Source organism: Chelmon rostratus, chromosome 24 (genome assembly GCF_017976325.1).
Source record: "Chelmon rostratus isolate fCheRos1 chromosome 24, fCheRos1.pri, whole genome shotgun sequence".
In the NCBI taxonomy this organism is placed as follows: domain Eukaryota; kingdom Metazoa; phylum Chordata; class Actinopteri; order Chaetodontiformes; family Chaetodontidae; genus Chelmon; species Chelmon rostratus.
The window spans coordinates 11,609,926-11,627,929 of record NC_055681.1 but is presented as its reverse complement, the minus strand read 5'-3'; the positions used below and the strand labels follow the sequence as shown (position 1 = coordinate 11,627,929).

General features: G+C 42.9%; 1 protein-coding gene across 1 annotated transcript; it reads left to right on the top strand.

The window, feature by feature from the left end:
• The first annotated feature begins 3,627 nt into the window (after positions 1-3,627).
• On the top strand, positions 3,628-13,547 carry ndfip2 (Nedd4 family interacting protein 2). Its single transcript, XM_041966198.1, has 8 exons — positions 3,628-3,850; positions 8,013-8,259; positions 8,553-8,683; positions 9,228-9,315; positions 9,657-9,781; positions 10,033-10,099; positions 10,184-10,290; positions 10,376-13,547. Exons 1-7 carry the CDS (start codon positions 3,824-3,826, stop codon positions 10,285-10,287), a joined length of 789 nt encoding a protein of 262 aa, XP_041822132.1. The 5' UTR covers positions 3,628-3,823; the 3' UTR covers positions 10,288-10,290; positions 10,376-13,547.
• The last annotated feature ends 4,457 nt before the right edge of the window (positions 13,548-18,004 follow it).

Genomic DNA, 18,004 nt, shown 5'->3' with positions numbered 1-18,004 from the left:
AGGCAGGTTGAACTTCCTGCGCTGGAGCAGGAAGTGGCTGGTGTAGAGGGAGAAGAGCACACATCCCTGAGGGAGGCCAGCTGATTGTTTGGGAGCTGGACCTGATTTTCCCCGACCTCGCCTGCTGGGACGGTTGAATGAGGGCGGCATGATCAAAATGCCATTTCTCTCCCATTTTCCTTCCAGTTTCTTTTATTTTTAAAAACACTCACCCCATCGCTCATTTACTCTTGCATCCACACTTTGGAATCAGGAACTTTCTCTAATACGCAGAGTCTTAACATGTTAGTGTTCCTGTTTGTTTTGCTGTTGTCATTGCGTGTAATCAGTGCCCTTGTCCCCCCCCCTCATGCTCTCAGTGTATTAAGTCCCATCTTGCCTCACCAAATTGATAAAAAAAGAAAAGTGGACTTAAAAATGTTAAACATACAGTAGGTGTGATCGGATGGATAGCGCAGAGATAACTAATGAAATCTATTGTCTGTTTGCCAATTTTGCTGAAATGCACCCTGGGATTTGTAGTTAGCTTCTCCCCTGATCATACAAAGGCTTGTACCTTTGACTTTTCATCACATAAGGAGATATTTTTGAATGCACTTCTGTATCTTTTGCAGTCATGCTCTCTACGATCCTTTGAACATTTTTCCTTTATGTGAGGAATAAAAAAGCTCATTATTTTCACAAACACACAAATTTTCCCTGACCCCTTTTTAACCCCTCCTCTTTACCCTTCATCATTTTCAGACAGGCCCTTACACAAAAACATTCACTGTTTGTGCTGCAGAGGCTGATTTATGATCCCGTTAAGGATGTAGCATTTTGGAAATATGTTGTCTTTCTGCACAGCCTTCCTCTCACGCCGTTTTGCAAATGCAAATGCACTCAGAATACACTGCAGCGAGGCAATTTAATTGCTGCTCGCATCCTCGCAAACATAACAGATGTCTTCTCCTGTAATACACAGCTCCATCAGCCTCGAACAAAACACTCACCTCCAGTCAAACAGCACAGCTTTCACGGCAGAAGAATGAGTCTGCCTCGCTGGAAAGCTGCAGCATCTGACAGAGACACCCACTGTTTCTTTACGTAAGACCCTTTTATAGCACCTATTTACCTTGAAATGATGTTGCCAAGGAACAACATCCTGATTGTGTGGCGTTCGTGCTTTGGAGGTGTGTGTCCGTGATGGATGCTCTAAAGTGCCATTATGGGCTCGAAAAGTGGGGTTCTAACAGCAGCTGGGCAAATGACTTCAAGTCCTCTTTACTCTCATGCAGGCCTGCATCTTCAAGAAGGTGCAGGCGTGAACTCATACATCACTGCTGCACATTCATTCTTAACGCTGCTAGACCAGCAAGAGGCAGAACACTTTATGATGCAGGGTATTGCACCTGCTTTTTTTTTTTCTCCATCACACCTCTCATCTTTTTCACATGCTTTCCAACATCTTGCAATCTCTCCGCCCCTCTTGCGCTCAGTACTGGGTGCTTAACTGATACATGTACCACAGTAATCCCCTTCTTAGCGAATGGGATTAATATTTAATTCAAGAGGAGCCTTTTATCAATACCTCGCTGTGCATTCATTGTTCACCCTGCTTAGGATGGCTTTACCCAGCTTTTGGCAAATTGGAAGAATTGTAAGTGTCTTAATGCGATAGATTGGGCCGACAGCAGCGCAAAAACATCATCTGAGTTATGTTAAAGATTTTTTGAATTTAGACAATGCATTTATCACCACAGCATCATTTGCCTACAAAACATCCAAAAGGCAAAATACAGGTTTTTGCAGGTTGTATATTGGTTTCTAAAAACTTTTTTTTTTCTATCAACTATCCCTTTAAAGTCACGACGGAATTGTTTATGAACCTTGTTTCACTTTATCCTTGAAACTCCAGTGCTTGCATTCATGAAGGTACCAAGCGCCTATTATTCACTGATCCACTGCAATGCTGATCCAGGATTAGCCCTGAGGCAAGGACACATGGCAGAGTAAACTTTGGAATGAGGCGAAGACACAAACCTGCCTCACTATGTATACATGAGTGTGTGTGTGTGTGTGTGTGTGTGTGTGTGTGTGTGTGTATAATTTTATATAATAAACACATGCGTGTTGAAGAGGAGAGCAAAAATTGGATGCATGAATGCACTTTGAACTTTGAACTTGATGGTTTTGGGTCAAACAAGTTGGGAAATCAGGAAAACTATCTTGAATTATTATTCCTTTTTGACAGTGAGCTGTTGGCAACATGTTGCGGAGGGCAGCACGTTCACAAGCAACCACAAAAAGCATGAAACCCATCTGGGGTTATTCTCTACAGGCGAGGGCTTGCTTGTTTCTGCCGTGTTACGCCTGCAGAAGGAGATCTCTTGGTGCACCCCTTGGATCGCCAAGGGGCTTTGCTGTATTATTTCTGGTAAGAGATTCTGAAGGTGAAAGAGAGTAGGAAACAGTAACGCAGCAAAACCTGAATTTGTGCACTGGCTAAAGTAAAAGAAAAAAAAGAGTTACACTACCACTAAAGAAGAAACCTGTGAGAAATAATCTACAGCATTTCTAAGGCTTGCTGCATTTAAAGTGTTGTCAGTTGTCATGGAGATACCCCAGAAAATGCACACACGATCAGAAATGAAGTTATATTCCTGTCAAACTAGCTGATATGTAAAAGCATATAATCACAGAGTCAAATGAAATGGACTTTGTGAGGTGATGCAATTTTTGACACTGGAGCCACAAGTGATGTAATATGAAACGGTAAAACCTTGTGTATCAGTAGCTCACGGCACTGACAGAGCTTGCTAACATTTGTTACCATTCGTCATCATAAACCGCTGGTCATACCAGACCAAGTAAACCTCTGAGTGTACTGGATGAAGCAAGCGTTCTCATGAATTCCACTTTTAATTCTTTAAGAAGAAAATTGTAGTAGCACCAACATTTTACACAGAATGTCAAAGAGTCTGAGTGCAGAGATTTTGTCCCTGGAGCATCTTTCATTCAAGGCCAGATTTTCACTCCGCTACAACAAGAGTTATGACTAAAGCCGATAGGCCGACTGCCAAACTCCTCTCCTTCGCCTAGTTCTCGTTTCATAATTAATATTTCAAGAAAAAGAACCATACAGTGCTTTGAAGTATAACTCACTTTTGGTAATCAGGGAATTTTATATGTTATTGTCTTGAAAAACTCAGTCATGCAAAGTTATTTTCATGATTTAAAATTTAATTGAAGTCGTGGCGGTTCTGTGATCCAAGTGGGCTTTGGCTCCACCTAGTGGCTGATTCATCCCCCATGGTTTTGGATGCATTTGCGTCATCACGCTTCCGTGGAAAACTGTGATCAACCCCCGCTTCCCACCAGTGTCAAGCGTGCAGGAGTCAGACTAAAATCGGAAATAAGCGGGTTCTACCTTCAAAAAAAACTACTACGTTAGTGGAAAATTAATTACATGCAACAGGTTGTCAACATCATTTTTACGCAGGTGGACAAACCAAACAATCACGCACATCACAGTCATAATACTATATGAATATGGATATATTCTAAATGGACCCGTCACATTTTAATGTTTTATTTTGAAATGTTTGATCGGAAGTTGCAGAGTTTGGGAATAGCTTGACTCTGTTGGTCAACGTTTTACCAAGAACGGTACATTTCTCAGCGAGAACGCTCGGAGTGCAGCCATTTCTTTCATCGGTCACAGTTATTTAGCGTTGTTCGAGAGAAGTATCTCCTGTCCGTAACACACACGTCGGAGTAACAGCAAGTTAGATTTCCTCGTCGTTTTCTCGGCTGGCTTGCCTGCCAGCTGAATCTCGTCGAAATGGACCCAGCAAGCCGATACCAAGTGGTGAGTGCGGATGAGATCAAAACAGCGTCTGATTGCTTGGCCTGCCTGAGACAGGAAACAAGGCCCTGCTGAAGTTAAGCTACTGCTCAATTGTTGCTACTCAAATAGAAGGAGTTTTTAAAATTAAGCTCGGAAGCAAAACCTTGAATCTTGCCTCTGCCACATTTTGACTTTATTTATTTCCCCTCATTGCTTTGTTTTGGCAGCTAGCATGTCATCAAGCACTTCCGCATCGGCTAGGCTAACGTTAGCTAGGCAGCCAACATTAATCTTGTCGGCCTTGAAAGTTACCGTCCTAATAAACTGTGGTACACACTTGATACACTTTACCGTGGGTATGTTACCCCTAACTATTAAACCTGTCTTAAGTTACACGGCTGTTGACATGCTAACACAAGTGATGATAGGGTTAACTGTAAGCTAGTGCTAACAGGGGGATTTATTTTGTGGCTAATATTTAATGTGGCATAAAGGGAAAAGTCACGTAGCTAAATGACATTATAACTTCAGAGACATCCCAGAGGGCTAAGTAGAGTCATGTGAAGGGAATGACACTAAAAACTAAGTAACTAATAACTCATGTAATGCATGTCTTTAGTATTATTATTATTATGATCATCGCCTTCTTATCAAGAAGTTCAGCGAGCTACCCCTGGCAGTAAAATTTGTTTACTCAGTCCCAGTCCAAAGCAATGTCCATGTTCAGTTAAAAAAAAAAAAAAAAAACTGGCAACCCCACACTGTGGTGAAAGTGTGGGTCAACCAGCATTAAAGGTGGAGGTTGTTGCTGCTCAGAAAGTGCTGCCAGGCATGTAAAGCAACAATAGTGGCTGAGAGGTTTTTTGTTTTTTTGGAAAGTGTTCTGGCCAGTCTGAGATAAAGTCCACTTTGTGCCCCGATTCCTGCGGCTCTGGATATGTGAGCGATAATCCTGCAGGATTCAGCGTGAGCCAAAGCAAATCAGGCCCGTGCTCCAACTTTTCAACGCTGATCAAAGTGCAGATCTCAACGTAAATCCATTTTTTTGTACAATTACGTTTATCAAACAGGGCTTCTTGACGATGGACTCTCAGGGATTATTTAGACACTGCAAAGTTCAACGCATTCAGGCCAAACTGATAAAAGTCATCTGATGGTGTGACAGCCCCATCTTTATGTCATTATGCCCACACTTTACACACTTTCACCCCTCCCCACATTTCGCCCTCTTTCAGATTTTTGTAAGTATGGGGACCTGCTGCTCGGAGCAGGCCTGCACAGGTTTTTGGGTATATTTGGACACACAAGGAGGCTTGTGGCTACGTTGTTAAGATCTTATGTAATCGCTTGTGCGCGGGTGTGCGTTATGCCTTGTCCTTGATTCTGAGCCAGTGGTCGGCCACTCATTCACTCGCCGCCTTGTACATCGACCCTGCCCTGGTGGCGTTTTTTACGAAGTGCTTTGCATTCCAGGGTTTTTTGAGAAGTTTAATGACGTGGTGATGATCACATGTCATTTTAATTATGGCTGAACTTGTCTTTAAAAATGATCTGGAGCGAATTGAACTGTCTTGTTATCAGTCACTTGTGACTTTTTAGTTTCAGTCTGACGTCAGTTGTCTTTACAATGGGTGTTTCCCCACAACAAGATATTGCCATTGCATAATCGAAAATGATAAATAAGATAGTTGATTTGTTGAACTTTGCACTTCAAACACATAATTATGATGCAGATCATTGTAATTCATGCACATGATGGAAATGAAAAGGTTTCTGCTGACTTTTAGTCAAAACTAAAGAAAGTTGAAAACAAACTAAAATTGCCTGCAGCTGTGAGGCACTGCCACTTCGACTCTTTCACATGCTGTCCTTTTCTTGCAAACTCAATGAAGGTTCTCGGGTCCTTGGCGGTTAACAGGCTGAGAAAATATGACTTGTTGTTTGCAGCCAGCAAAACCAACCCCTTGAACCACCAACAACACACAAAATACCATGACATGACATCGCATCGTGGAATTCAGTCCTGTAGATAAGCAAATGTACATGGCACACAGTGAAACCAGTATACCGCTGCAACCCTAGTGTGCACCATATCTGCTTTGAACTCTGTAATTTATCTTTGTGTGTGTGTGTGTGTGTGTGTGTGTGTGTGTGTGTGTGTGACGTAGCAGGTTAGTCCTTAAAGGCGCTGTTTGCCGTGAGGTATTTCACTAGAAATGTAGGAGCAGAAGGGTTGTGATGTTTGGTTTATCATCACAGGTCAACAGAGCAGCAGTATACTGATATTATTCAGTGTATATATTATCCTGAAGGTTAGATGCCATTGAATAAACCTAAGCAACCGTATGCATGCAGAAATAAAAAAAGTTGTATTTTGTTCAGGTAAATATCAGCTTTATTGTCATCATCAAGCACAAGATTGCCCAATGAATTATTGTTGACGCCCGTCTGGGTTTAAGTTTACTTTCTCAAGGGCACAGAGTCACAGAGAAAGGGAGGAGGACTCATGCCCCCACTTTGCCCACCCAGGTTTCCTGCCAGCCCTTCTGTAATCATCATGTTCGTATACCCCTCATGTAATTTCAGAAGGCATTTGACTCCTTGGTCTGCCGGAAATGTCATGTTCTGATTACATGTGTATCACTTTTCCAGAGACCTTCCTTAGTTGACACCCCCCTCCCCGTCTGTTATTACAGTGTCAAACATTCTGCTGAGGGCGAACGGCGTAGCTCTTACTCTGCCCAGCAGACCTACAACCCTGACTCCGAACAAGCTGGGAGGCTAAACCATAAATAAAAATAGAATACAGTCATTTGCAAACGAGCTGTGTTTATGAAGTGTTACCGAGCCCATGTAGTAACATCCTTCATCCAATCACGTGTTCACAAAGTGGTGAACCTCGCTTGTGAACGACTGAGCCTTTCCAGGATGCGCCTTTCATACCCACTCATGATACTATTACCTGTTACCTGTTTACCTTTGGACCGCTCCACAACTTTCCCAGTCTTTTGTTGCTTCCGTCCCAACTTGTTTGAAACGTGTAGTTGCATCAAATTTGGAGTAAACATAATTTTATAAAATATATATATATATTGTCTATGTGTTGTTTTCAAGTGAGTATATGTAAGGATTAGCAAGTTATCTGTTTTGATGATGTTTCAGACAGCATCCAAACTTTTTTGGAATCAGCCCACTCTTCGGAAGAGCAGTTTGTTGTAGTCCTGTGTTTGCTGCTTCACAATAAAAACCACCCGATGTGGTAACAGGAAACGTTCAGTTAGCATTAGCAGCAAAGCTCTCATAAAGAGATTGAACAGGAAGTAGTGAAGCTGTCATCAATGAGACAAAATCGAGCTGGTTTACATTCCTCATGGTGAGATAGCAATTGGAATCCACTCCTCCTCACTCACTACTAAATAGAGAGGCAATTACTGAGTTGAAATACATTGAATGGTTATTGCAGGAAATTGCATTAAAATGGGATTTGATTTAATGAAAACCCTGAGGAGTATAGCTTTAAAAATGCATATTAAATCAAATTAACACAAAAATGTTGCTAAAATGAAAGACAACAGACTCCTAATATCCCGCTTATACCTGTGCCGAATCCCAGATAGACCTCTGACTCTTTGAATGATATTTTTGGCTTATATTGTATATGTGCCTGTAAGATGTAACTTGTTATATATTGTATGTTATTTAGAGTTGCTCCTGTACAAATATTGTGTTGCCCCTGTCAACCCACTCATTCACAGCACACAACAACCAAAAACAGTTTGTTACACAACGACTAGCTGATGTTGGTGCAGTAATCCGGAAACAGTTCTGATGTCTGACTACGAAATAGCTGCAATCTTCCAAATGCAGCACATGAAAACTTTGCTACTGCTTTACTACGTTGTTAGTCTATTCAGATGGCAGCTACCATCACACAATCTGATGTGTCAGCCCACAAGCAGTGGGATCCATATTTTGTGGCCTTCATTGCACAGCTGTACTTTTCTCGGCTTTAGAAAGCCGTCTGTTCTGCCGAGCAGAAAGTACGAGATTGGTGCCAGTTTTAGACATTTGGAACAGTGTGAACATCCCCTCGAGCAGCCACACTTTTTGGCTGACTGATCAGCTGATCTGCTTGTGCCGATTCCTCTAACCCCCCCCCCCCCCTTCTGATCCTCTCCCGCAGCTGCACAATGAGGATGACTCTTCCGAGGCCTCGACCAGCGAGCAGCAGCCGTGCACTTCTGCCACGGCCCAGGCTGGCACATCCGGCCAGGACCAGAGCCAGGCCCAGGCCCAGGCCCAGGCCAGCCCGGCGCCTGCCGCCGCAGCAGCAGCAGGGGAGGCATCAGGATCGAGGACTCCGGGGGAGGCGGAGGCACCTCCACCTCCTTACGCCTCCATTGACCTGGGGGCAACCGCTGCAGCACCTGGTATGTGTGCACGCAGTCTTGTTTGATGGTCCACGAGATTACTTTCCATTCTGTCGACATGTATTAGTTCATTTGCCTCAGCAGCGGGTTTATTTTTGCGTGTGGTTGCATGCTTCCTAAAAAAAGCAACAGCAGCAATCTTGTGGTGTTTTTTGGCAGTTTTATGAAGTGTCTTTGCTCCTGAGTCAATCCTTATTTCCATGACAGCATTACCACATTGTGGCTCAGCTAGATACCGTACGCAATCCCCCTTCTTTCCCTCGTAACCGAGTCTTCTCCTCCCGTTGCCACAGAGACCAGTTTCCGAGGAGACTTCCCAGTGCCTCCGCCCTACAGCGTCGCCACCTCGCTGCCCACATATGACGAAGCGGAGAAGGCCAAAGCGGCCGCCATGGCTGCCTCCACTGTGGAGGTGATGCCGCGGGTGAGGACACTCACACATGCTCCTGCTGGGTTACATAAGCAAGCTGTTCTCATTGTGGTATCCTTTTATTTACATGTTCAGTGGCTGGGGTTTACCTCAAAGTGAGCTACAGCTTACCTACTCCATCCTGTTTACATGTAACAGGATGGAGTAGCTGAACTAAATAAACACTGATGATAATACATCACATGTAGAAGTTTTTATTATGTCAGAATTTTCTAGTCGGAGAGAACAACAATCTGCTGAAGGCTTTTTTGGGGGGTGTTTAGTGTTTATACCAGATTTGGTGCATCTCTCTCTCTTTCTCACACACACACACACACACACACACATACACACATACACACATGCACAAATGAGTCAGTGTTGCATGTAGAGCTGTAGTAATTATTTAAGGCTGGAGTTCTGAATCAAGATTGTGGCATCTTTGCAGCTTCCGGCTAAACGTGTTTTGCAACTCACCTGCTGACTGTCTGGTTCTGCATATTTTAAGCCAAACTTACAGGTTACGTCTGCATTCTTTGTGTGCGTGTGTCCATGTTAGGATGACGAATTCCCTCCCAGAGACGATTTCAGTGACGCTGATCAGCTTCGCGTGGGGAACGATGGAATCTTCATGTTGGCCTTTTTCAGTAAGTCCGTCTGGTGTGAACATTTTTCATTATTCTGTAGTGTGAGAGGGCTGGATTCTGAATTATTGCTTATTACAAACATTGTGACACACGTCTCAACAGTAAAATAATCCTCCTTAAGTGATGGATCTGTTGCAAGTCTAATGCATCTTTCAGGATTATCTGTGTTGCATAGAAATGTTTTAACAAAAATTTCCCAGTGCTTTCATTTTGAAAATACCCACAACCCCTTTCAAAATAAAATATTGCTAAATATACATTGAGGATAAATAATGTTTGTGTTGTTATTGTTGTAGTAAAGCAAAATGGCCTAATATCATGTCAAATGTTCGTCCCTCCAGTGGCCTTCCTCTTCAACTGGATCGGGTTCTGCCTGTCCTTCTGTCTGACCAACACCATCGCAGGGCGGTACGGAGCCATCTGCGGCTTCGGCCTCTCCCTCATCAAGTGGATTCTTATCGTCAGGGTGTGTACACAAGTGCTTTTTTTTTTTTCTTTTAATATCTGAGCTGAGCTTTTTCTGGCCCAGTTGGCTTGAATATAAGATGTATTTAGTTTGTTTTCGACTGGAACACCCACAAACAGGTGTTGGAAAAGGGTGGGAGGTTCATCTTATAATGAGCGTCTTCTTATATTCAGGCCAATACAAGGTTCGTTTAAGTATTTAGGTTTAAAGTCTACTAAAACAGTAATGAATGCCTTTTTCTGTGTGCCCAGTTCTCGGACTACTTCACTGGCTACTTTAACGGTCAGTACTGGCTCTGGTGGATCTTCCTGTTGCTCGGTGAGTATTTCTGGAATAATTATCTTCATAATTGTCTTGTTGGAGATCTCTGCTGTATAGTGAACCATCCTCTCCCTCCCACAGGTCTCCTGCTCTTCTTCAGGGGTTTCGTTAACTACCTAAAAGTCCGCAACATGTCAGAGAATATGGCCACCTCTCATAGAACACGCCTCTTCTTCCTCTACTAAACGGTAAAACCTCTCCTGAAAATCTTCGAAAAAGAAGAGCAGCCACTCTTGCAGCTTGCCCTGATGATGTGTTTCGGTTCCCCCACAGGTTCCCACATCATCACCACACCTTTCCAATGTGAACTTCCTTCCCTCCCCCTCGAATGACCTGACCGAGGAGCCTTGCAGTGAAAAGAGGAGACGGGGAAGGAATGAAGGAAAGAAGTAGGGAGAAAGTGTTACCAGTCTCATTAAAAGCATAACACGACTCGCTCTGAAGCCTCTACTTCTGAACCGAGCTGAAAAACAAGTCTTTGATGATCAGATCTCTTCCCTGGCTTTGTTTTTGTTTTCCACTTTCTTTTGATTCGAAGCTCTTTACTGCTCTAGGATCTTGTGAACCCCCCCGTCCCACGCATGTGTCATGTCTCTGAATAGTGGGAGTGCTTTTAAGATGCGTGACCTTCGTTACCTGAGGCACATTCAGCAAACCCTCGCTACAAATTGGGCTGCTGCAAATTGAGATGTCCAATATTTTAGGAGTCACAGAAACACTAAATGAAAGCACAATGAAACAATGTCTTAAATATAGTTAGCGCATATAAACACAAGGCAAACAAGTTCCTCATTTTGCTTTCCTTGTGTTAACTAACAGCAGTGTTTTCAGCTAATGGCTGAATGAAAACCTCTGTTTGGGATCTTAACATGGAAAACATGTCGGAAGGTGAAACTCATTCAGATTCCCCCTCCGACTTCGCCCCTTTGTCTCCGACTTTTTGCCATAAAATAGCAGGTTAGCGTTTCAACCAGTGCGTTTGTGGTTCACAACGTATCTCCAGCAATCTTAGCACCAGTTTTGCCATTCCACCTATTTAAGGTCAGGGCGTTTTGAATAAGTCTTAGTGTAATGTAGCATTTTCACACCCTCGATAATGTGAGGCGACGCCAAATTCCATCCAAGAACGTCTCGGCCTCCGCGCTCGTAAAGAAATGATGGAAGATTTTCGTCTTAATTACTCAAACGTGCACCAGAAACTTGCATTCATCAGTTTACATATCACAGACCCTGATGCATTTAGCGTTTTTAAACCAAACTCCTGTCGACCTTTGGGGATTGGGATAACAGACCAGAAGCATTTCCAAAATCAGTTTCAGACGGAAGAAACAGCCAGGCGGTCGATGAAAGTCGGTAAAATGTGCGCCATTTACGTGAAAACAAAACGTGATCTGAAATGGATGTATGTGCGTCTGCCGCTTTTCCTTTCTTAGCCTTTTAACTGTCATGCTGACCTGACCTATGCAGTAAAAATGTTCATCGATCGGGACATTTTTTTTAGAAGAGGAGGGCTACATTTACCGCTGCACCGGTTGGCATTTTCTTCGTTTGAATCGAAGCAAAAGGAACAGAAAGATTCAGATTCGCCGGCCCAAACCAAAACCTCTGTTCTCTGTTCTTAACCACATTTTCCAGTCAGATCTCCTCATTCGCCGTTTCTTCTCCAGCTCCACACTGATCGCCAAATATGTCTGGAAGCTAATCTGTAGGCTTCTCGGATAAATCAGTGTTTTTAGGCCACATTCGGAGGAACGAGGCCCACAGGCAGGGAGGTGAGCCCCGCATGCGTCTCCCGCTCCGGTGCTGTGGAAGTGCAGCTGTTAATTAGCAGTGCAGCAACCGTGTTCCAGGCTTTGGAATGAAAGTATGCAATTTAGTTCTTTTTAATGAGCTGCAGTGAAGTGCTGTGATGTCGTTGAATAGTTGAGTCATCAGACATTGAAGTCAGGTTCGGTCCAGAGTGAGGCTGTTGTTTCGTCTTGGATTGGAGGGATCACAGAAAACAGCAAGTTAAATGTGTGTGTGTGTGTGTGTGTGCGTGTGTACGCACTTGCCAACAAAATCTTTTGGATTCGCAGGAAATCAGAACGCAATGCAATAAAACCAAGTGGAATGTGACTGGTTCTGCATGTTGTGCATGATGTAGAGAAACCCAACACATGGATCTCTGTCTGGGTTTTATGATTTCAATTAGACTCAAATTTTTGTTCTCATGGAGCGAGAAAGCTTGTGCCCAATCCCAGTGTCCCTCAACCCTCACGGACTTATTTGATATCACTTGTCAGCGCTTGAGCGTGAGAGACCGTGAGGCCCCGAATCGGTATAACTAGCACAACAGCGCTCTGTTAGCTTGTGGTGAACGTTCACAAAAGGATGACACACACACAGTCAGGTTAACGATAGCAGCACGCACACATCAAATTAAATGACACAAGGTGCATATGAAGACCATAAAATGAAAATGTTTAAAGACAATTGCATAGAAATAAATAAAAAAACATGAGTACACATTTACACAAATGGAAGCATATTCACTGTGGGTTTTCACCCTCGGCCCGCGAGGCCTCGCGTGTGGACATTGGGATTGGGCTGCAGCGTAGCTCCTATTGGGGAGGTGGCTTCTGTGTGGAGGAAACACCTTTTCTCACGTGACAGTCCACGATGGCGTCGTGTGTGTGTGTGTGTGTGTGGGGGGGGGGTGCTGTCCAGAGTGAATGAGTCGTCTGTGAGCTTGTGCGCCATGAGAATGGAGCCTGACGGGACAAAGAAAAAAGAAAAACAACCTGCTTTTTGATCATTTTTGTCATCCAGAAAATGAAATGTATATACCAGCTTATGCCAATTCATAATATTTGCACTTTGAAGAACTTCTGTACAGTATGATTTGTGAATCTGCTTAACTTGGTGTGGTGGGTAGAGACAAGAAAAGAAAAAAAAAAAAAAAAGCCATCCAAGTTTTGAACTGGAATTCTTAATCATCCCAAATGGATCATTTGCCTTTTGCACTTTTTATTTTTCAAAATGATAGTATTGTTATTGTGTGTCATTGCTTTTAGCCTGAACTGTGACAGCTAAAGTATTGCCCATATTTTTTTAAGCTTTCTTTTTTCTCTCTCTCTCTTTTGGACTCTGGTCACATCCCACTAAAGCCTCTTTCAGCAATATCCAGATCTTTCAACAAATTAAAACTCTGCTGCATGATTTGTCCACCTCAACAAGTGGGGTAATATTAGGATTAATCTAGTACAAATACATTTCTTTGTTTGTAAATAAATGAAGAGAAAAATGACACGGCAGCCATACTACTTTTTTTTTTTTTTCCTTTTTGTCCAAGATAAACTTGTAACATCTTCTCAAACAGTTGTTATATTATCGGAACTGGAATTAAATTGACAGATGATGTCTTGCAAAAATGCCAATAAAGTTCAAAAGCCTGCCAGTAAAACTCCATGTTGGATTTTTGTTTTTTTTGAGTTTCGTCAGTGTTTTAACGGGATACACATCGTCTTTTGCTTGCATTTGAGTGACATTACCTCATAATTCCAATATATCATCAACATGTGCAACAAAATTTGTTGCATTCGGTGGTGCAATACAGTGGTATATATGTTATTATTATATATTATTCTATTATTACTATGTATGGTACGATGTATTTGTATTGTTAGTATTAGCATTAGTAGTATTCTAGTTTGCTATTATTCTTGTACTTCATGTAAAGTGTTGCGCAACAAATATAGATGGTTGCTATTTATTGTAGCATAATACACAGTGTACATATTTACACATTTCATATTGTTTATTAATCATTGTGCATTTTTCTAATATATATATTTATTACATATTCTCTAAGATATTTCTTATTTCTATGTTAATTATTTGTTCTACAATAGGAGCAGATAATCAAACTGATTGCAATAAATAGGGATTTTTGCATTAAACTAACCCCCGAATGCAACACAGCTGGGTGAATTAAAAAGTCTGAGTCATCCAGTCAGTCATCCTCTCAGCGTCACACTGTCCTTCAACCAGCTTCATCTGCCGTCCTCTGTCGTGTCATCTCTCCCGGCCTTCACGTCACAGTTCAGTAAAGAAGAAGTGACGTGAAAATAGAGAGTTCAAGCAGCTACTTGAAGAAACAAATGTCCTTAAAGTCCAATCATGCCCATGTATGGTTATGACATTGGCAGTAAGGGCAAAAAAAAAAAAAGTTTACCCACAATGAAACTCATGCAGATGGAGAAGTGAGGCTGGAAATGTGTTGCGGCAATAATGCTTCAATGACGTGAAGAAAGCGAATGATGAACTGCACCATCATCCGGTCAAAATGTTGCTCCATTGATTTCATTTATGACTTACAGACCTAATGATGTTTCAGCCTCAGCTTTACTTTGTGTTTAGTGCTAGAATAAGATCAACATCACCATGTTAGCAGCAAAACAAACTGACACGCTACTGTGACATTTTTGCTCTGTGTTTGTGTATTTGCAAACTGAAGTGTGTTCTACATCCTGATAATGATCTTTTTTTTTTTTTTTACTTTGTTTAATGTCACAGGAAGTGCTAGCTGTCTGCTATTTGATGCCGGGCAGGTACAGAAGTGTCCAGCGGGTTTATCAGTAGCCAACCGCTGCTGCAAATGGCACCGACGTTGAGCCAAAACAGCGAAGTTGTAAGCTGCTAAACCAAAACACTGACCTTTAAGGTGTTAGAACAGTACAGCTGAGGGGAGCTGCAGACTCTTAACCTTTAAAGCGCTTCATGTTCTGGACTACCTTACAGAGCGTTTTAGCCCTCGTAGGCCTTCATGTTTCCACAGGACGAAGCAAACTGAGTGTGCCAGAACCCGGGCTCTGCACCATCAGTGACCAAGCCTTTGCTTTTAGGGCCCCGAGGTGCTGGACCCTGCCTGAGGAGGAGGCAGACAAAGTCAAAGTAATTTGAAGTTGCTCCTTTAAACGCGTTCTCACTCTTAACTCTTAGCCACAACCAACAGCTTTCATGAGTCTGTTTATTTGCTTTCTATCAAGTTTTATGCTCTTTCATCTCTCTTGCTGGACTGCATTTTCTACAATGAGTGAGCTTTGGAGAAGTGCTCCATGAATCAAATTTATTTCTCTAATGCCATCTGCAATAAACACTTTTGGCATTGGCAAGCGAGATAAGGTTATATTCATCAAGTCCACTAGATGGCGCCAGGCACTGCTTGTGAGATTCAGCCATAGCGGATTCAGTATGAGCTCAGCACATGTTTTTTATTTGGGATAAAGCTCTGATCAGTGTGAAAGCTTCACCCCAGCTCTTCTATATGTGTCTTTGGGCTCCTGTTAACTTCACATACCCTCTGCCATGTTTCTTCTTTAGCCTCTTGCCAACCAAAAGAAGAATTGCATTCGCTTTGTCCATCTGAAAACTACTGTCCCTTATATTCACTTTAAGTGTCCTCAACCATGGGTTCAGGACCAGCGTGGGACCGCTTCAGTCCGACGAGCAGACATCTGTATTATCTGTAAAGTATTATAAGATATTGATTTCAAACTTTGCTTCCCTTTTGATTAAAAAGCTCCTGTTTCATTGTTTCATTTAATGCTCCAGCCTCTCTGATGGGGCCATGCTACAGTGGTGATTTGTGACCCATTTTACTCCTGTCGTTTTATTGAAGTTTAAATGGTGGTGTGGCCTAACCAGTGATCTGAGTGCAACGGTCCCGCTTGAGGAGGCTTGATAAATATAAGGCCGGTACTGTTTAGTATTGCTCTGGGAGTGCTTTTTGCTCTCTGCCAGATCAGTGTGCCCCTATACCCGAGTGCCTCCGGCTATTAACCGGGCCCTCTCTCCTCACACAGCTGCTCACGCCTAAAAGCCTCATTTTATGTAAGAACACACCGCCGATCAAGAAGCAGAAAGATCACTAGGTCATTAAATGGCTCACCGTAAGCTCAAGATTGAAGACAGAAATAGCATTTAGGGTGCAGCCTGAAATAAACTGATGATCTGATCAATAGCCAAAGTGGAAACTTTATTTAAAACTGAGAAACATTTGGTTTTGGTCCCCAATCAGATACAACCTTTATCGGACTGGTGTCTGATAAAGCTTGCAAGATAATCATGTTTTTCTTGACACTCAGGCCTGTTGCAGCTCTTTCATCAGCTGATATATTTATGGTGTCGTTAATTCTCCTAGCTCATGATATGTGTATGATCATCTGTCAAGCCCTGTGTTAATATGTTACATAACCTGAATTGACACACACACAGAGACAGACACACACAGGGTTATAGGCAGGTGTGTGATCAACCAATTACACCAAAACCCATCATCATCAATTTCATGTGTAGGTTTAAACACATTAACGGAAACAGACACAGCTGTGGAGGAGGCTGAAGAGTGGGTGAGGAACAGCCGAGCTCTGCTGCCAAGGTGAGGTTGTGGGAGACGGCTTCACGTCACAGGTCGTACACCTGAGCACAGCTGCAAGATACAGGATGGTTGTACTGCATCAGCGAAGCAAAGCTGCAGAAGCGCCTTCGTGTCATCCTGTTGGAATCTGTGTTTAAAAGTGAAATCGATTTAGCATCAAGTTAAAATCAAATGGTTTGTTCAGTGTTAAATCGTCATTATAAACCGTTTGTTTTTCCCCATCAGCTGTTTGGTGACGCGTGAGTGCGCGAGGCGGTGCGGCTCAGGCTAACTCAGCTGTCGTGACGGGGCTTCGCTCGGGCCAGCGAACAGGAGAAAAGTTGGCAGCTCGTCCCGGAGAAACCTGCTTCACAAAGACGAGAGGAGAAAGGAGAGAGGCTGGAGCTCGTTGACAGTTCTGAGGTCAGTCAGAGCCTGAACACAAACACACAAACACAGCCGCGTCCGTTGCTAACTAGCCTAGCTTACAGCTGAGCTAGGTTCACGTCCGTCCGTCGGTAAATTGGCAGTTTGGGGCAAATAAACAAACGACACGGCGGTCAAATTCACACCGAATGACAGGAGGCGAAAGTGAGAGGTTATTGTGACAAGGCTTTATATCGCTTTTGTCATTGTTTTTCTGCTGTTACGATCTGTGGATGGAGCACTTAGCGAAAGCGACAGGCGAACAGGCGAACAAGCTCCCGAACAACATCAGGAAGAAAGTAAACAAGACTCGCAACGTTGCTCTTGTTCAGGTGGATTTTTATTATTGTAATCAACCCGTTAAAAGTCCATAGAAACTGTGTCCGCCCCCCGACCACGAAACTCATTAAACCTTTGGTATTTTAGCTAGAGGTCCTGCCAAATTGTAGTAAATAAAATCAAACATGTCAGATTCTGTGAGATATTTATACCAGAGTTTCTGGTTCCAGATTGTGATTGCAGATGAGCTTCCTGAGAAGCTGCAGATCCAGCCTTTACCCAGAGATTGATCCAACCCAGCCTGCAGGAGTTCCAGGTCAGGAAACGTTTCTCATTGAAAGCATGTTCACAGTTTGATACTACACTTTAAACTGGAACCAACTGTAAAAAAAAAAAACAAAAAAACATTTGAAATGCAGTAAATAAACCTGACCGCTTTCCCTTCTTCTGTGACGACGTCCTCTGCTTCCTTCACCAGCTCTAAAATCACGTAAGGCGCTGGATGCGAGCGAGGCTCTGCAGCTTCCCGGTGTCGTCGATGTGAATGCACATGTGTACATTCTTACTATAATCCTATGTAACAAAATGTACATTTTTGGGCTAAAACACTGCCTGCTGATGAAATTTTAAAGGTGCATTGCAAACAGACAAATTGATTATTTCCGAGAAAAAGTAGTCCATGCATTTGTTGCTTCCAGGCTGCATTATTGCAATTCCTGACTATCAGGCTGTCCCAATTGATGTTACATGTTACTGACTTGGTTTCTTCCCTGGAGTCTTTGTGCTCTCTCGTCTCA